At 44.1% G+C, this 20651-nt stretch overlaps 1 protein-coding gene across 3 annotated transcripts in view; it reads left to right on the plus strand.

Annotated features, from left to right (window-relative positions):
• The window catches only part of PLEKHH2 (pleckstrin homology, MyTH4 and FERM domain containing H2), a 105071-nt gene that overhangs the window by 47724 nt on the left and 36696 nt on the right, over positions 1 to 20651 (plus strand). For all 3 annotated transcript variants that reach the window (XM_074989614.1, XM_074989613.1, XM_074989612.1), the window contains 8 exons: positions 392 to 467; positions 926 to 1020; positions 8867 to 9011; positions 12714 to 12850; positions 13717 to 13827; positions 14099 to 14185; positions 14700 to 14858; positions 18540 to 18620. In XM_074989614.1, the coding sequence (XP_074845715.1) occupies positions 392 to 467; positions 926 to 1020; positions 8867 to 9011; positions 12714 to 12850; positions 13717 to 13827; positions 14099 to 14185; positions 14700 to 14858; positions 18540 to 18620 (891 nt within the window). The remainder of the gene's footprint in view (positions 1 to 391; positions 468 to 925; positions 1021 to 8866; positions 9012 to 12713; positions 12851 to 13716; positions 13828 to 14098; positions 14186 to 14699; positions 14859 to 18539; positions 18621 to 20651) is intronic.

Here is a 20651-nt window from a genome sequence, read left to right on the forward strand (position 1 = left end):
TGCTCATACATTTCTGTTAGTCTATAAGGCGGCACAGGACCCCTCATTTTTTGCAGATCCAGACTAACATGGCTACCCCTCTGATCTAGAATTCTAGTATAGAATGTGCCGTCCCAGTTCTCTTGCCCAGGAGGAGAACTTTGAGTAACTATTTTTAGTGTTCAAAACAGAGAGCTCCCTAGTACACAGGCAATTCTGCTACTGAAAAACAAAAAGGTTGAAAGAGACTGGTGGTCTGGAGAGTAGAATAGACAACGTCACATTTCAGTCAACATTGGTAACGCTGGTATATTGCATATTTACAGCAGTGGGAGGGCAAAAGGAGGGTAGAGGGAAAACTATCTTTCATTTTGTAATATCTACAGTAAAATATCTCTGCTTCTTATGTTAGGAAAGCAGAATTTATGCTGTAGCCAAGTCAGGTTTACAAATATCAGAAGCTTCGAACATGGACTCTTTTAACAAAAGTAAGTGAATCTTTCTAGCAACATTCAAAATCCTCTGCTTACTGTAATTTATAAGGGGCCAGGGTCCTCTAACTATTCTTCTGAAGATGTCCTTTTTTTTTGTTTTTTGTTTTCCTTTAAGATGTCGCAGAACAGATTTACCCTTTCCATTACATCTTGTCACCTATTCCTGAATACTTGCTTCTTAAGTACAAGTTCATTATAGGACTGTAACTTTCTTTAGAGTAATTGCTGAAGAGTATATAACCAGCCATCAAAGGTGAAAGAATGTATCTACATACAAAAAGACTAGTGATCCTGATTATGATTTCCTCATACTCCTTTACTCCAGTATAATTTAGGAATGACTTTATTAAGACAAGAAGGTTATAGTGATGTGACATCAGAATCCAATCAAATGTTTTAAATAACTTTGGGAGATAATTTTAAAGAACTATGTTTTATGCTATTTATTTCAGGTACTGCTTTTATAGCTTCATATACCGTATCTGGACTATACACTTCTTTGATCTACAAGAACATGACCACTCCAGTCTACACAGTTCTGAAAGGGGTAACTTTGTTGTTGTTCAAAAGACAATTGCGTGAGAAGCCATACGATTAGACTCCACATTCAAGAAGTTGGCATTTTATGTTTGAGGGTGTTTTGCCAAATGTGTCACTAGATCACTTTCAGAAACCATAAAAAACAGCAGTAATGGAAATGTCCAATATCCAGAAAATTAATTGTTGTTGTTCATAAAGCGTAACAAGCCTGTGTCAGTTTTTGCTGTGGCCTTCGCTAGTTTTCCCAGGGCTTACTAATTAGTGAAAGAGCTGTGCTGTGCACAGTGCTATAATTACAAGTGTAGGTCCAGAAGGGTTTTTATGTCAATGCCAAAGCTATTTGTTTTCAGAAGCTTGCAGAATCTCATGAGAATATTATTTGTTTCCTGTCAATCTCTTATAGTTTGAAAAGTTCTATACTTTTAAACAGAAATTGTGTAATAGACAGGTGTTGGCGGTTTTTTGGTTGTATATTGCTATTTATGTGTTGAATCCTGAGGTTTAAGTAAGAACAGCAGCACAACCTAAATGCAATAGAACTAGGAGAGTTCTGGTGTTGTGCAGAGGGAATGTAGCTGCTCAGGGCCTTTAAATATGTAGAATGCATATCCCCCATATTCTGTGGAGCTGTACTGCAAGAGAGTTTCTGCTGTAACAGGTGGAGCAATTTGGAGGGGGGCAGGACTGACAGTTTTGATGTGACTATGTGACTGGTAGATCGTAGGTCGATGAGATCCACCAGCCAAACCCACCTCCTGCATAAAAAGCTTCAGTAGCATCTGTGGGGTAACTACACTGGTGTTTTGTAATTTGGGACAAGAAGGGCAGAAATATTTTATCTTACCCTCTCTTTACTGATTGCTACAGATTGCTGCTACTGATTGTCCCCAACAAAGCCTGTTACTTTCAAATATTATACTATTTGGCTATTATGACTGTTGAATGTTCAAGATCATGTCATACAGAGCCAAATTTTGTCACTGAGTAGAATACCGTTCCCCAGATGAAAATGATAGACACACACTTCCATGAAAGAGCGATCACCATACACATCCCACTTTGCAAATGATTCCTGCCAAAACGGGAGTCATCTGTACATGAGTGTTTAATGTTGCATTGGTGATGGCCTCACTCTTAACCCTGCCTCAGCACATACCTGTAGTGTTAATTTCATACAGGGCCTATAGAAAAGCTTCACCATGTTTTTGAGCTAGACTTGACCTCAGTGGCTGGAACACAGGTTCTTCTTCGAGTGTCCCCGTGGGTGCTCCACATTAGGTGTCAGGCTCGCCCGGCGCCGCAGATCAGATCTTCCAAGCAGTTTCTGCCAGACCGTGCATCCACCGGTGCGCGCCACTCCCTTGCACGCTCCTGGCCACGTGCGCGATCCGGTCCCCGCCAGTTCCTCTTAACCGCCGTCGGCTGCAGACGGAATCCGACTAGGCTACGACCAAGTTAGCGTATTCAATGGTTTTAGCTGTTTTCTTTAAAGTTTTCAAGTTCTTAGTCTATTGTTAAGTTAGCCAGTTGTTATTTTCAAAAAAACCCCCAAAAAAACAAGAAACAGCAAGCGGGACAGAATTCTGTCCAGTCCTAGTAACAAGCGGAGCACCTGAGGCCAGGAGCCTAGGGCCATTAGCCCTCCTGCCGCGGCAGGCTATCCGAGAGGGGGAAAACAGCACAGAGAAGGTGCTAAGTACCCCATTAACAACTAAAAGACTCACCAACAATGTTCTCTTCAGGATTCAAGAAATGTGAGTCTTGCCAAGAGGCAATGCCAGCGTCTGATGGGCACAGTCACTGTATAAGGTGCCTTGGGGAGTCCCATGTCACGCAGAAATGCTCCTTCTGTGCAAAATTAACAGCCAGAGCAAGGAAGGACAGGGAGATGCAGCTTAAAATGCTGCTATTCGACAAGGCCCTCCAGCCAGACGTGCCGGAGCAGCCGCAGCAGGAGGGACCCTCCGGGGCCCATAAAAGGAAAGCTGCCTCCCTCACCCCATCAGCGCAAAAATGGAGGAAAGTCTCCCCAACCCGATCCCTGCTGGCAGCAACAGCGAGCGGGACGGGAGGAGTGCACAGCCCCCAGCCGCAGCAACAGCTGATCGGCGGTGGCACAGAGAGCCAAGTGGAGGCGGCTCAGCCTCCGATGATCAAACAGCCGCCCCGCACTGCAGGCAGGGCGGCAGCTAAACAAGCGCTGGTACCGGCGGCACCGCAGGCAGCGGCACCGACCCCTGAGGAACCGGCGGTGCAGAGTGTGCAGGCACGCAGCCTGCAGGCACCGGAGGACACCGCCCGCGCGGCACCGCCCAAGAGCGTGCTGAGCGCGGCGCGGACAGGGCCGAGATCCCCTGCACATCGGGGGGCGGAGCCACCCCCTCAAGGGAGGGGGAAGTCTGCACAGAAAACAAGGCACCGCAGCCCCTCTCCAGACAGGGCTGCAGAGTTGCTTTCTCTCAGCCCTCCGCTCATGTTGCGGACTCCAACTAGAAGGCAGGGGTCCCCCCTAGCCTACCCGGAGCCCACGTCTCCATTTTTACAACCAGCCTCGCCCTGGCTGGGACCACCTTCACCTTTCTTGGGGTTTGAGCCGCTGGAGTACTATCACAAAGCGCTCTCTCCAGTGTCCCATGTCTCTCGACGATCTCGCTCCCCCAGACGCAGGGGGTACGCACCAAGGGAGTGGTCCAGGTCACCTTCCCAAGAGCAGTGCCCATGCTGCCATGGTCGTCCCTATCACGCGGGGCATAGACACCACCGGCATTCTACCAGGGAAAGATCCCCACAGACGGTCCCGTATCCCCGAGGGCAATCGCGAACGGGGACAGAGACTCAAGTATCTCACGGGGAACTGGTTATGGAACCCCAAGATTTTCCCTTGCAAGCTTCCAGCGAGCGGATGTACCATCGCCAACAGGAACCGGAAGGGTCCAGAGAGGCGTATCCTCGTGGTTCCTCACTCTCCTCCCCGGACGAGGCTACGGCCCCGGGGGACGTCCATCCTCCGGACGATCTCAAACAGTTTCAAGAGCTGTTTAAAAGGGTGGCCTTCACGCAAGGCATCCAGACAGCAGAGGTGCAAGAGAAACACCATAAGCTCCTCAAAAATGTGAGACCTCCGGCCTCCTCCAAAATAGCAATACCGCTTGACAAAGCAATCTTGGAGTCCGCCACTACGATATGGCAGACCCCTGCGACTATTCCGCCTGTCCACAAGAGAGCGGACAAGAAATACTTCGTGCCGGCGAAGGGCATGGAGTTCCTGTTCAGCCACCCACAACCAAATTCCGTGGTGGTGGAGTCGTCGCAACAAAGATCAAAGACATCTCAATTCAGGACAGGGGGAACAGACAAAGATGCCAAGAAGCTAGAGCTGTTCGGCAGAAAGGTCTACTCCTCCTCCACTCCACTGTTGCGAATGGCAAATTACGCAGCGCATTTAGTGAACCATAATTTCGACAACTACACTAGGTTAACCTCCCTCATGGACTTGCTTCCAGAGGACAAGAAACCGGTGCTCAAGGCCGTCATGCAAGAAGGCTACGCGGCCTCGAGGATGGGAGTTCAGATCGCCCTGGATGTTGCGGACTCAGCAGCACGCTCCACAGCTACGGCAGTGGTGATGCGAAGGGAGTCCTGGCTCCAGACTTCGGGTATACCGAGGGATCTGCAGGCAAAGATCGTCGATCTTCCCTTCGACACGCAGAAGCTGTTTGCTGAATCAACTGACTCAGTCCTTCATTCCAGTAAAGATTCAAGAGCCACACTTAGGACCCTGGGGATTTGCACCCCTCCATACAGAAGGAAAAAGTACTACCCTCAACAAAGACGGTACCAGTACCAGCCACAGCGTCCCCAGTACCACAGGGGTTACGAGCAAGGGCAACATCAACAGCACCAGCAGTACAGAACTCCCAGGCGACGTTCCCAACAGAGCCGTGCGTCCTCGGGGCAGGGCCAAAGGCCACAAGTTTGACACACAGATCCAGGGCTGCGCCATCACTACCATCGCACAAGGTCATCCGAAGCTGTTATTCCACCATCACCTCCGACCATTCTACGACCAGTGGCAAAGGATCACCACAGACAAATGGGTGCTGGAGATCATAGCCACGGGGTACTCCATCCCCTTCCAGTCGCTCCCACCGCCACGACCTCCACCCAGGCCCCACCTCCAGGAGGCCTCCCATGTAGCGAGGCTCAAGCAGGAGGTAGACCATCTCATGCTCATAGGGGCAGTGGAAAGAGTGCCGGAGCAACTGCAAGGGAAAGGGTTCTACTTGAGGTACTTCCTCACGGAGAAAAAGACAGGAGGCTGGAGGCCCATCTTAGATCTTCGCAGCCTCAACCGGTACCTGCGCAAGCAACGCTTTCAGATGATCACAATCGCCTCCATCCTTACGGCACTGGACGATGGAGATTGGTTCGCAGCCCTCGACTTACAAGACGCGTATTTTCACATAACTATCCATCCGGCTCACCGACCATTCCTCCAGTTCATGGTAGGCAAAGAACATTTTCAATACAAGGTCCTACTGTTTGGCCTCTCCTCAGCCCCCAGAGTCTTCACCAAGACCTTGGCAGTGGTGTCAGCCTACCTGCACAGACAGGGGGTATTTATATTCCCGTAGCTGGACGACTGCCTACTCAAAGGGGCCTCAAAGGAGGAGGTACTACGCATGATACACGTCACAGCAGGCACGTTCTCTTTGCTCGGCCTGGTTATCAATCTGGCAAAATCAAAGATAGACCCCACACAGGACATAGACTTCATAGGGGCACACACAAATTCTATTACAGCGAGAGTGTATCTACCAGAGACACGCTTTCGGGCCATCAGCTCCCTCGTGCAAGTCATCACCTTCAGCCCTACGGTGCCGGTTCCGATGTGCTTACAGCTGCTGGGCCACATGGCAGCAGCGACGTTCGTAGTACAGAACGCCAGGTTACACATGCGCAGCATGCAGCACTGGCTGGCGAGCATATACAAACTGGCAGCACACACCGTTCACAGGGTGGTGTCGCCCACAACAGAGGTGCGCAAATCCCTGCAATGGTGGGTAAACCCCAAGAACATGCTAACAGGGGTACCCTTCCACCAACCACAAATATCGGTTTTTCTTACTACAGATGCCTCCCACATAGGGTGGGGAGCACACATGGGCGAAGAGGTGACGCAAGGACTGTGGTCCTCCACGGAACAGTCACTGCACATAAATATACTGGAGCTCAGAGCAGTGTTCGACGCCTGCAGACACTTTCGAGACCATATACAAGGCAAAGTAGTCGGGATCAGTACAGACAATACCTCCACCATGTTTTATATAAATCGGCAAGGAGGAGCTCAGTCCCGTGCCTTATGTGCGGAAGCAGTCCGGTTGTGGAACTGGTGCATCGCCAACAATATAACCTTGAAAGCCTCATACTTACCAGGCGCTCACAATGTGAAGGCAGACCAGCTGAGCAGGCGTTTCGCACTCATGCACGAGTGGCAGATCCGTTCCGATCTGCTACGACCGATTTTTCACGCATGGGGCTTTCCCCAGATAGACCTGTTTGCCACTCAACACAACAAGAAGTGCCCTCGATTCTGCTCCAGGGCAGGACTGGGACGGGGGTCCCTGGGGGACGCATTCGCGATCTCCTGGAAGGGCCCCCTGCTTTATGCTTTTCCTCCCACAGTGCTGATCCACAAAGTCTTGCAGAAAGCCAGGAGGGAAGGAGCCCGAATGATCCTGATAGTCCCTACGTGGGATCGACAGCAATGGTTCCCCCTACTCCTGCGCATGTCGGACCGTCCACCGATGCCCCTTCCGGTGGCGCCGGATCTGCTCACGCAAGCCGAGGGGTCCATAGTGCATCCGCACCCCCAAGGCCTGCGACTACAAGCGTGGTTAATCCATGGCTCAGCTCCTTAGAGAGCACATGTACGGAGGAAGTGCAACAAGTCCTAGAAAGTAGCAGGAGGACTTCCACCAGGAAGACCTACAAGCAGAAATGGACTCGCTTCACGGCATGGTGTTCTACCAAACAGCTGGCCCCCCTTTCGGTGCCTATACCTGTAATATTAGAGTATTTACTGGACCTCAAGAGAGGAGGACTCTCACTATCCTCGTTAAAGGTCCACCTTGCCGCCATTTCGGCGTTCAGACACGAAGAGGAAGGGCACACGGTGTTCGCCCATCCCATGGTTACCAGGTTCCTCAAAGGGTTGGTAAACCTATACCCCCCTCGGAAACCGCTTCCACCTTCGTGGAACTTGGACCTGGTGCTTAATGCACTCACGGGACCACCGTTCGAGCCTTTAGCCACGGTTTTCCTCCACCTCCTTACGATAAAGACGACCTTCCTTCTCGCAATCATGTCAGCTCGCAGGGTGAGCGAGGTTGCGGCAGTCATGGCAATGCTACCCTGCACTGTTTTTTCCAAGGAGGCGGTGACTCTACGGCTGCATCCAGCCTTTGTTCCTAAGGTTTCTTCAGAGTTTCATATTAACGAACCTATTGTTTTACCCTCGTTTTATCCAAAGCCTCACAACTCTAACAAAGAGGTGCGCCTACACCTCCTGGACGTGAGGAGGGCGCTGGCCTTCTATATAGACAGGACCAAGCCCATCCGGAAAACGGATAGACTCCTGGTCTCTCTCGCTCCCAAATCGAAAGGAGAAGGTCTCTCTTCGCAGAGAATCTCGAAGCACATCGTATCCTGCATAAAAATGTGCTACGAACTCAAGAAGACTCCTTTATTGGCCCTGCCCAGGGCTCACTCCACTAGGGCGGTGGCGGCATCAACAGCCTTTTTCAACGGTGTTGCGCTAAAGGACATTTGCAGAGCGGCGACCTGGTCATCCTATGACACCTTCGCCAAGCACTACGCCCTTCGCAGGGTATTCCAAGAGGAGACCCAGCTCTCGACAGCGGTCCTTTCGGGGACAAGCTGTACATGATCCGATTACCCACCTCCTATCTTGGGTTACTGCTGGGTAGTCACCTAATGTGGAGCACCCACGGGGACACTCGAAGAAGAAAGAAAGGTTACTCACCGTAGTAACGGTGGTTCTTCGAGATGTGTCCCCGTGGGTGCTCCACTACCAGCCCATCCTCCCCGCTTCGGATCTCTGTTTAGTGTTTTGCAGGAGCATCCGAGGCGGTTGGTCAAGGAACTGGCGGGGACCGGATCGCGCACGTGGCCAGGAGCACGCAAGGGAGCGGCGTGCACCGGCGCATGCGCGGTCCGGCAGAAACTGCTTGGAAGATCCGATCTGCGGCACCGGGCGAGCCCGACACCTAATGTGGAGCACCCACAGGGACACATCTCGAAGAACCACCGTTACTACGGTGAGTAACCTTTCTTTCTCCAACAGGCAGTAGTGCACAGCATCAACCAGAACTTAGACCATATGCGGCTGCTAAATCAAGCCCCATGAGTTTATGTGTCAAGTGAAATATACTCATTCTCGTACTTGTGTTCTCTTGTTGGGCCACCAGACATAAATTTTAGTGGGTATTGGGGCACAAAGTAAAGTTTAGGTATTTTTAAGTTAGGGTAATTTGGTGCTTTTGTTTCGTTTTTGCATCTCTTCTGGCAGTTGGCCTAGTAAGATTTCCTGGCAACAGTGCTAAAGCCAATAATTTTAGTTTTTATACTATCCTTTCTTGTGGGTGATGTATAGAATTGGTGATAGGGGTTTGTTTTGTTTTTGCTTTCTTTGTTTTAATTGTTGCAATTAAATCTCTTGCATGGTAGGCATCTGTAGTGCTTGTGGCAGCAGTAGGCTGTTGTAAAAGCCAATAAAATAAATACATCTATAAAGTAGTAAAGTTTCAAAGAGTGTTTGTTCATTTCTGTAGAAAGCAACTCAAATAAGCAATAGCCCATTCTTAGATGACTCTTCAGGATCTGAGGAAGAAGACAGCTCCCAATCCAGCTCACGGACCTCAGAATCAGACTCTCGAAGTAGAAGTGGCCCAGGTAGCCCCAGGGCCATGAAACGAGGTGGGCAGAAACCATGAAAACAAATATTTTGAGAGTCTTAATATGATTTTGGAGCATATGCAATGTTTATTCTTCATATCAGTGGATTTCTCCTTTTTAAAATGTGGATGCCTTGAACAAGGATCTAGTGTCGGGATGTGCAAAGTGGGGTTGGACGCTCTTGGGCAGGGGAGGGGAGTGAAATGTCATAGGGTGGACACAGCAAAATTGGATTCTGGGTCTCAGGTTCATCCAGCTCATTAAAATGTTGAAATATGTTACAGTTTTTATGTACACGTATTCACATTTTTATAGTGATTATTAAAGTTTTTATGTTCTACATACTTATTTTCTTACGCTTGCCAAAAGTTTTGTTTTTTTTTTCTTATGAACGTAAGTGAAATTTCCATTGGTTTGGATTATATTAGACAGCCTGGGGGGCCTTGCTAACAGCAGGGATAAAAAGTGGAGCCTGATGTGAAAGCTTTGCTTACCCCAATCTAGTGCATTTGTTAGATGTTTCACATATCAAAGCTTGAAACCAAAGCAAACTGACAGGAGAATGGGCTGCTTTCCTTTTTATGACTTCTAGACTGTAAGTATATATTTGTTGTATTTCTAGTTTGCAAGCCTATATTCAGGCATATCTATTCCCCTTAACCCTTTACTGTTGTACTCTATCTTATCAGCAGTGCAAGGGGCCTACAAGGATCACACTCTGTGTGATGTTAGCTTTACCACTTTTTATATATATTTAGGTAGGTGTAAGTATATAGAAAAATTACAGACATATATTTAGGTAAGGGTAAACATATCTGAATTTCCAGATCTTTCATCTCAGCTACTGTAACCACAAATGTACAAAAGAAACCAGTATGCTGATGTAAAATGCAGCGTTTATCTCGTGGGATATCTGAAAAAGGGACCAGTGTGTTAACATAGAATGTGACATCTGTCTTGTGTGGTATCAGAAGGTGCCAAAAATACAATGGCCCTGTCAGCCCAGTCATCCTGTTTACCATAAACTAGATGCAAGGATCACCAAGGGTCGTCAGGTGGTATCTCTTGGCATTTTCACACAGATGCCCATTTTAGGAGTTTGTGTGCAAGGCTGTGAAGTGACATCCCATAAATATTCAGAAGGGTGTCTTAATTTAATCCCCACTCAGATGTGCGTACCCTCAAAATGTTAGGGTACGGAAGTCTGGTTTTGGGAGGCTGGGCCGAAGTGATGCAACAAGGCCTATAACACCCCACGGAGAACAGCATGCAAATGGGATTTTTTTCTAAGGGTTTCTAAAGATTGTCCAAGGATTTTCAACAGATTTGTTCTTTCTACTAGTACTAGTCTTTATTTAATTATTTAAATTTTTCTCTGATAATACTCTCTCACCTCTCACACCAGTGGAGTGAGGCTGGTCCTTCGACACCTGGGGACCGCAGGAGGGAGCATGAGTATGTTTTTATACTAGGCATTTGTGCAATTGTATATTCATACTGCATTTATGTAACTAACCAAGGCACTCTAAACTGTATAGGATGATTACATAAGACATTTAATTGTGTGAAATTCCATTACTGACTGTAATAAAACTGTGCTGCTGTTCTCTTACTCAGAGTGTATGTGTGATTGCTGCAAATCCCGAGACCTACCTCCAGACACAGAGCTCTTTTAGTTCTTAGTATCTGTAGTTCAGGATGGAAGGCGAATTTTGCTGACTCTCACTATACTTTCTGGTGAGTTCTTCCATCTAGTTATAGTCAAAGGTCACAGGAAATCCTTGACAGGACAGCGACAAGAATCCAGATCCTGTGACACACCATCTTGTGCTTTAATCACAAAATCATCTTTCCCCCAAATGACAAGAAGATACTACACTAATTTCCTGAGAAATACATGTTAGTCTGTGGACCAAAGTCTGGAATTTGGGCAGGCATTTTAATTTTGGTAATGGCTCACCAATCTGGCCTAAGAATCTCTAGGTTCGCCTTCCATCCTGAACTACAGAGACTAAGAACTAAAAGAGCTCTCTGTCTGGAGGTAAGTCTCGGGATTTGCAGCAATGGAATTGATTAGGATCACTGCAGATTTATGATATTTTAGGCAATAGTTGAATCTGGCCCATTGTTTCATGCTCTCTCTCTGCTGACTCAAATGGATAGCCCTGCATTGTTTCACATTCAGAAGCCTTTCTTCACAGCTTTGAGCATATATCTTTATTTATAACTCATAATTTGAAGATAGCGGCATTGCACAGGTAAAATTGAGGCTATATTGGCTTACGGTGTCATAATTTGATATTATTTTAGGAAGAAAAGGCCTAACTTGACTCTCAAAACTCAGATGAATTTGTAGGTCTGGCAGTTATGAAATCAATATTTTTATTCATAAAATCAGCTGGTGTGATATGGAATTAATCAAACAAAATAAACAGAATCCTACTGTGCAAATATTACACTAAGTCTTCAAAGGTGAAAAGCAGTTTGAAGTAAATCTTTTAAAAAGGAAACTGTTCCACATTTCAGAATGAATGTTTTTTTTTCCATTATGATGAATAAGCAGAATTTCTTTTAATATAAATAAATTATTCAAGAAAAATGGATTTTGGTTTTCTTAGGAGCAGGTGTACTTGAACTAAAACTTTTTTTTTTTAATTTTGGAAGTTGATTTGAACAGTTTGTTAGCAAGGAAAAATTTGCACAGACACTTATTCATAACTGACTCGGTACAAAAACTCCACACATTCACTGGAAGTCAAACGGGTGGCAGGGAAGACCAACCTAAATAGCCCATCTACAGTTTAACTGCATAACAGACCTTTCATCAATTCATCTGCCATTTAGGAAGCTGGTGAGAGGACCAGATGATAAAGAAAGAGAAGGAAAGAAAAATAATTTATAGGTTAGCATGAAGATCTGATACTTGATCACCGGGAAATAGACAGAGAAGCAATATTATATGCAGAAATGTTTGTGATCTATTGCAGAACTCTGAAGGATGCTGATTTAACGTACTTAATTACAGCTGATGGCATTTATAAGATATATATGTAACTAAGTGTTTTAAACGAGATTTTAAATATTTTCCATCATTTATAGGTCATTAAGTAGCTGCATTTGATTGTGAGGAATGTGGGCTTTAGTGTGTTTTGGGTAGAAAATTAATATTTGTTCTGTGGCTGTTGAAATTATGAGCAAGTGTAGTCAATTTGTAGTGCAGTCCCCTGCACTCATGACCAAGATGAAGCACCATCTAGACCTGTGGCTTCCAACTAGTTCTGAAGCAGTATACTGGCTACTGCAATGGAGAACTAGTCTCATTATTCTGAAAATATATTTATTGTTCAAGCCAACTAGCCACACTCAACCAGTCAAACTGCCACATGTGGCCAGTGGCTAGTGTGTTGGACACCCCGGACTACACCATAAGGGTTAAAGTGGGGGCAGGGTCTGGGGCAGAGCTGGGGCTTGAGCAGCAAGCACCCTTCATAGGGAAATTGGTGCCTCTAGCTCCAGCCCCAGAGTTGGCACCTATGCAAGGAGCCAAATATTAACTTCTGAAGAGCCACATGTGGCACTTGAGCCACAGGTTGGCCATCCCTATAATAGTTTGTCAACAACTACCAGCTCAGCTGTTCCCTCTACACCCACGCTGATTTCTCATGTCTAAAATATGATGGTAAATAAATATACATATGGCATCTTTTTTCCTTTTTTACTCAGGTGTGTCTTTGTCTTCTATGGCTTCAGAAAGTGACTATGCTATTCCCCCTGATGCGTACTCAACAGATACAGAATATTCAGAGCCAGAGCAGAAACTCCCTAAAACCTGTTCCTCATCGAGTGATAATGGAAAAAATGTGAGTACTAATGTTATGCAGAGAATAATAGTATTTTTTCTTTTGCATATAATGTTGACAAAGATCGGTATTAAGTTTACTTGGCACACAGTGCAGTGATTACAAAAAGCACCATGTTAAGATTCATTAAGTGGCCCATATGATGACCAATCAGACTCTTGGGACAGCCTATTGCATGTGAAATTGATAAACTCAATTTAAAAAGAGCAGTTTGGGTATATGGAGGGGTAGCCTCCATGGTAGCAACAGCTGAGACCCCACCAGAGCAACAGGGATGTTGAGAATTAGTACATAGTACAGCACACATCCAGAGATTAGGTGTCTGCAGCTGCCTCACATAGGATGTGAGGGACGATGGGCAAATCAGCTGTGTGGTCAGTGGGTCTACATGCTGCACAGATTACAGAATCCAAACGCACATTTGGAATAATGTGGGATAATTCCTCACAACATCTTATATAGTCACCTGCTGATTGGGAATGAGAACTATAATGCCCAATTCCTGACATTTCTCATAGAGCAAAACCTGAGCTTCATTTTGCTGGAATTTCTACTGAAGGTGTATTTGTGTCAGATGCTGGATTATAATTCTCTGGGACTGTTCAGTCAGTTGGCCCAAAAGTTGTATATGGCAAGTTTTTATAATTATTTAATTATATACTGAAGTAAATCTCTGCACCTCTAACCATAAAATAGGAAAAATACTTTATTTTTCTGTTACATGCATGAATGTTAATGCACATAAAAACTATGCCTTTTTATAGTACAAAGACCAAGTATTGTAAAAATTATTATTTACCATGCAAGCATTTTTCCTTTGGCAAAACACTTTATCATATTACATCCTTTTTATTTTAATTACTTAGGAGCCCTTAGAAAAATCTGGATATTTGTTAAAAATGAGTGGTAAAGTAAAAACTTGGAAACGACGATGGTTTGTGCTTAAAGGCGGTGAGTTATTGTACTACAAATCTCCGGTGAGTATTTGTAATGTATTTGCTGTTTAGTTCCTGATTCTTCTAAATGACAATTGCCAGATGGAAAAATAAGTTTCTTCACTTGACTATATTAAATAAGATATTTCATAATAAAGGGCCCAGTCCCTCACAAGTGTTGAATACCTTTTTATGTTATGGGATTGTACTTGTTAGGTGCTGGATGCTTCCAGTGATGAATCTTAAATATGTTCTACCATTATTTTATTGCTATTACAGATGAATAATCCTTTTTTCCCCATTTTTCACACAGAGTGATGTAATTCGAAAGCCTCATGGTCAAATTGAATTGAATATATCTAGTCACATTATAAGGGGAGATGGAAAACAAACAGTTCAGGTGCGTCATTGTCTCATTGTATGTTTAGAGGGTCCTATATTCCTCCATTCCGCAAAATGACCTTTTCTCCCAGTGTGTCTGCTTTTGAAAACAGTCAGTGCCTTCCTTCTGTGGGGAGGGATTGTTTCACTCATAGCAATTAGAGATGGAAAAGACTCTATGGGGTTATCTTTTTCATATTCTTGTGAAGGTAGGATTGTTACCTGTAACATGTAACCAAGAGAGAATGGCTTTGTGCTCCAAGCACTCTGAAACCTCAGGTTCACATACTACCAATTGTGATTCCAGCTTAGATACAATGAATTCCATGTAATTTGCAATAGGGAAATCTTTCAAATGAGAGCTCTTCAATTATGGGGTCATCTGCTCTCTGTTGCCTTTAAGGAGTTCTAGTCTAAACAGTGACAGTAAATAACTGCAAAATTTTGTTATTTATAAATATGTGTCTTGTTTTAAATTAGTCAAAATGCATAATGGTCTGAGAACTGAAGGAATCTTTTATGTCACTATTTAGTTGATCACAGAAAAACGAACATACTACTTGACTGCAGATTCTCCCAACATCTTAGAAGAATGGATCAAAGTACTGCAGAATGTTCTTAAAGTACAGGCTGCTAGTTCACTTTTCATACAACCTGATGTGAAGCCAGCCATGAAAGGATTGTTGACCAAGGTAAGGGCACTTATTTCCCTGACAAACTATTTTTATTCTGTTTTTATTTTTTTAGGAGATTTCCTAAGGAAAAAAGGCAAGAAGCTTTGTACAAAACACGTACAGTAAAGCTAATTGTAGTAACCAGTGTGTCCTTTGATGTCAATGGCAAAACTCCACTTTGCTTCAACAGGAGTAGAATTGGATCTTTAGCAGGGACTTCTTAGTACACTAGTATCTAAATTGGCTGCCATATTTGACATTGACCCTTGTATTGTTTTGCAAAAGTGATGTTTGAAGTGATATTTGATGTTTTTTGCCAAGTTAAAGTCCAAAATTATATGTATAATATAGTATAAAAGTAAATACATTAAAGTGGATATACTATCAGGTTTGCATCTCTGATAGTGTGAGTAAACCAGAAGGACTCCCTACTCCTCTACTACTGTAATAAAAATCTATTTTGGCAAGTCTTTTTTATTTGTCCTTTTGATTCCTTAGCTTCCATGTTGATTTTCTTCACTTTGTTAGAGCCTTGATTCAGCACATGCCTCAGTTTACACCAGGGGTGTCTAATACTTTTGCCACTCACCACATTTGGTGAATAAAACATTGCATTGTGGCAAATACAGAGGTGGCCAACCTGTGGCTCTTGAGCCACATGCAGCTCTTGGAGCCTTTAAATGTGGCTCCTCCTGAGAGCCTCACACAGAGGCCGTGTCTACACTAGCCCCAAACTTCAAAATGGCCATGTAAATGGCCATTTCAAAGTTTACTAATGAAGCACTGAAATACATATTCAGCGCTTCATTAGCATGTGGGCGGCCGCGGCGCTTCAAAATTGACGCGGCTCACTGCCGCGCGGCTTGTCCCGACGGGGCTCCTTTTCGAAAGGACGCTGCCTACTTCGAAGTCCCCTTATTTCCATCTGCTCACAGGAATAAGGGGACTTCGAAGTAGGCAGGGTCCTTTTGAAAAGGAGCCCCGTCGGGACGAGCCGCGCGGCAGTGAGCCGCGTCAATTTCGAAGCGCCGCGGCCGCCCGCATGCTAATGAAGCACTGAATAGGTATTTCAGCGCTTCATTAGTAAACTTCAAAGTGGCCATTTTGAAGTTTGGGGCTAGTGTAGACACGGCCAGAGAGTGCTCTCTGCTGTCTGGCTGCTCCAGCAGCAGTTCCTGGGGCAGGCCTGGCATCTCTGGTGAGTCACTGGCACTGATTTAGAATGGGAGTCTGCGGGTGCCTGGCTCTGGGGTCAGGGAAGGGAATTTACTTAGTGGGGTGCTGAGAGTGCCTGTCTGTGGGGGATCCTGGCTTTGTGGGAGTCGGAGGGTACTTATTGGAGGAGGGGCTGGGATTGCCTGGCTCTATCGTTTTGTATAATACAGTGTGGTGAATGTGGAAAGATGACAACCACAAGTGTGGTGATCTTTGAATTCCTATTGGACACTGTGGATTTAAACATATAAGAGGGGCTCTTTTTTCAGCATATGCAGTTAAAATAAGTTACTTCAAGATATTGAAGATAGTGTTTAGTGATGAACCATATCTCTATTTTAATCCATCGTGAGACAAAAGGCTGTACAATTCACAAAGCAAACATGAAAATGTAGAACAAAACAGCAGTCATGTCACACTTTAAAGACTAACAAAATTATTAGGTGATGCGCTTTCGTGGGACAGTTCATCATCTAATAAATCATTTTGTTAGTCTTTAAAGTGCTACAAGACTGCTGTTTTGTTTTGTCAGAATACAGACTAACATGGCTACCTCTCTGTTACTGTGAAAAAATAGAGATGAACAATTTTGTTATACCTATTTTTCAGTTGTATTTGTCTTAGATGTTACTTATAACTATACTAGATACAAGCGTGGAGACATGATATTTTTAAGTTTGTAGTTTCATTTATACAGGCACTTGAGATGCTCATCTAAAACCAGCAGCTTTGTGTCATAAATAGAATATCAATGATAGGAGATACTCTTGGGTGAACATATACTGTCTTTCAAAATTTTACATTTTTAAATAAATAATGTAAGACAGTAGTCAAACCCACAGCATATTGGAATCAGGAAACAAAAATGTCCATTGGGCCAAACTGGCAGTGGCTCAGTGTATTTTGATGTAGCGTGCACGTGTAGACGTAGCCGTGGTTGCCAGACAGCCCTCTTTGCAGAGCTGTCATTCTGCTTTCTGGCACCAGAGGGCAGTCCAGTCTGGCAGTTCTCTGTTGACAGAGCAAGTTGGGTGTAGATGCAATCTGTGGACAGAGATTCTGTCCAGATGTCCCTGTTGACCGTAACTTCTGTCAACAGATGCTTCTAGTGTAGACATAGCTTATGTGTCATGGCTGTCTTTTCTGAAAAAATGGTATTACTGTTTTATTCTTTACAATGGTTTAAAGAGAATTGAAGAGTAGGTAAGAGTAAGGAAACTGTCTGTTCTAACCAGTGCAATTATGGGTCAATAACTTTACTGCTCAGTCTAAAATGTTTTTTTCCTCATTCAAAAAGCTGGTGATGCCACTTCATAAGTACAGAACAAACAGGAATTATAATCAGACTTTTTGGCCATGTCTATACTAGCCCCAAACTTTGATATGGCCATGCAACTGGCCATTTCGAAGTTTACTAATGAAGCGCTGAAATACATATTCAGCGCTTCATTAGCATGCGGGCGGCCACGGCACTTCGAAATTGACACGGCTCACCCCGATGGCGGCTCGTCCAGACGGGGCTCCTTTTCGAAAGGACCCCGCCTACTTTGAAGTCCCCTTATTCCTGTGAGCAGATGGGAATAAGGGGACTTCGAAGTAGGCGGGGTCCTTTTGAAAAGGAGCCCCGACGGGATGAGCCGCGTCAATTTTGAAGTGCCACGGCCGCCCGCATGCTAATGAAGCGCTGAATATGTATTTCAGCACTTCATTAGTAAACTTCGAAATGGCCATGCAAATGGCCATTTCGAAGTTTGGGGCTAGTGTAGACACGGCCCTTGAGTGGTATATACATTCACTTAGTACTAAATTTTGCTAATTTGCTCATTGAATCCAGGGAAAGCAGGCAACAATACACTTTGCTTTCCCTTACCCACTCCATTTACTAGCCAGTGAGCTGCAAAGTCTGTTCTTCAAAGGAAGGATGTTAGCATTGGAGGGAATCTGATTTGGTTGTTAGATCAGAGAACTGGGGGTCAAGGACTCTCAACTTCTATTCCTGTCTGTTGACATAACCTCTCTGTGCCTTTGGTTTTACTGCTCTGTACAGTAGGGATGTTAATAAGTATCAAAAGCATGAGGAAGATAAGTAATTTTCATTAAGTGCTTGGAAATTCTTGGATGTAAGGTACCAGATTATAAGTGTTTTAATTATCATTATTTGTAGTAGTTTAAGAGTGTTCTCTCCAGTTTTCATTTCCTCAGTTTTTTTTCCATCTAGGGCCTGATCCATACCCAAATGGAAGGACTGTAGCTCATGTGAATGGGCTGTGAATCAGGCCTGTTTTGCTTGAATTCTAATACCTATAGTACAGAAAATCACATCATTTCAAATCTGTATATTTATATTAATGTTTTACTGGAAATCCTTATTAAAACTGTAATATTTCTGAGAAGTTTAAATATATGTCGAAGCTTCACTGGTTGGACCCATCTCTCAAAAAAAGTTCTAAGTTAAAAATAAATTGTACTTTACTGTAATTTCAGGTGAAACATGGATACTCCAAAAGAGTGTGGTGTACTCTAGTTGGAAAAACTCTTTACTATTTCCGTAGTCAAGAAGATAAGGTATGTCTCTGTGATGGTTAAAATATAACATGTTTGCTCAGCACTCTCAAGTGAATGAAAGACAGACAGTGGGATGGATTTTTAACTGAGAGGCTGTGACTTTATTAACTAACACAGATTATGAGTAGTATATGCCTATACATATCATGCTAGGCATTTAACTGAGCCTGTTGCGGGGTTACAAGCTCCTACCATGTCACTAATAACTGAGGGCAGACTCTTCAGCCTACTTCCCTAGACTTTCATCACTTCTAAGTCCTCTCATTCTCCTGCACAAGGGGATTCACAATACTAAAGGGGACTTTCGTCTGCAAAGGCTTCAGATCACCCCTTCTCCTTACAGGTCTGCCAGCAAAGATCCTCAGTCTCATTGATCTCTGCAGCTGGCTCTTTTAGCCCTATCTGCTGTGAATTTCAGCTTTATGTTGCAACAAACTGAACCCTCCTTTATTATCCTTTAATATACAAACATTCAGTTTCTCTTCTGTACCCAACTTTGCATTCATAGTGTTTCAAAGAAAGTGAGAAACACACTGAGCCACTGCCAGTTTGGCCCAATGGACATTTTTGTTTCCTGATTCCAATATGCTGTGGGTTTGACTGCTTGAGGGGAGTACAGTTCTCTGCAGCTAAAAGAAGGGCAGATCAGATGAAGAAGCGAAGGGCTCAGGATGCCTGGGACAAAATTTTGGTTGTTAGGAGGGGGAGTGCAGAAGACAGTCGTCTCCCATGCACTCCCAGACAGTGAGTGGGATGCAAGAACCTGAGGAAGAAGAGGGGCCAATTCCTCCATCTGTGGTCACATGCTTTACCCCATTCCCCTGTTCTGAAAATGATGCATCCATTTTTCTGGCCCAACCTATTGAGAGCAGGGAGCCCTTGTAAGAGAGCACCTCCCACTCCCTTCTGTTAAAGTGCCTTCTTACTCTGGTCTGACCAAACCTCTCCATGCTGAGATGTAGGATAGGAATTTGAGTGATATCTGAGCAATTTTAATTGTTAACCCCAGAGTTTTATAATATTTTATTTCACTCACTTAAAACCTAATTAAAATCAAATTTAATTGCCAGCTGACTGTCTATTGATTCTATTAAGCCATTAAAGTAATAGTAGAAGCAGCACAGGGAAGCTCCATTTTTACTTTCCATGTGCATATACCTTATCCTTCTAACCAACATGTAACAATGTCAGGCCCAATAATAATTTTGCTGGGCTTTAGATCTGTTGTATTATTTTCTCCCTCCTCCTTCCCTTTTTCATTCTTCAACCTGTTTTTGCCTCCTCCTGTTTGTTCTTATTTTATGGTCAGATCCTAGCAACGCTAAGGCAGAGGAGTAACTTTGCAGTGTAAGTAATGTTACTGAAAGCAAGTGGAAAATTTAATCTAGTGTTTATTTACGGTATCAGGCATTGTAATGAGTAGTAAAAACATTCTTCAGGATTTTTGTTGATTTACTATTACTCTTTGAAATTTTAATACCAATTCTGTAATGATCCAAAATCCAGTAACATTTTCATTTCAGATGAACTTTTAACTCATTTTACAGAGAGGCTGCTAAGAAAAAATCATGCTTACATTTTCAATGTAAATATTGGCTGAGTTCTGATGACAAATTAATTTTAACTTGTTTTTCCCCTTAAGTATAATAAGAAATCTGTATGTTTGAATGACAAGAATTTTCATTAACTGAAATCATCTATCAAGACAGCTTCTTGTAAACCTGGGTGTTCTGTCCTCTAACAGAACTGCAATTTAGCACAAGTACGTCATAGCCCTACTGAACCTTAGGATTCAACAGCCCCTTTCTCAGTACTTGGTCTGTTCATATTAAGCAACACAACAGGAAAGGCAAGCCAGCGCATGTATCTTTGACTCATGCCCATTTTGGTTAGTGAAGGTGACCGAAGAAATCTGCAACTTTTACAAATCTTCAGTGTTAAAACACTCATTTTCTAATCAGTAGACAATTCCTAATGCAGCCAAACTTGTGATCTGCTTCCTAGTATCTCATCTCCAGTTTCTTAACAGTA

This window comes from Carettochelys insculpta, chromosome 3 (genome assembly GCF_033958435.1).
Source record: "Carettochelys insculpta isolate YL-2023 chromosome 3, ASM3395843v1, whole genome shotgun sequence".
Lineage (NCBI taxonomy): Eukaryota > Metazoa > Chordata > Testudines > Carettochelyidae > Carettochelys > Carettochelys insculpta.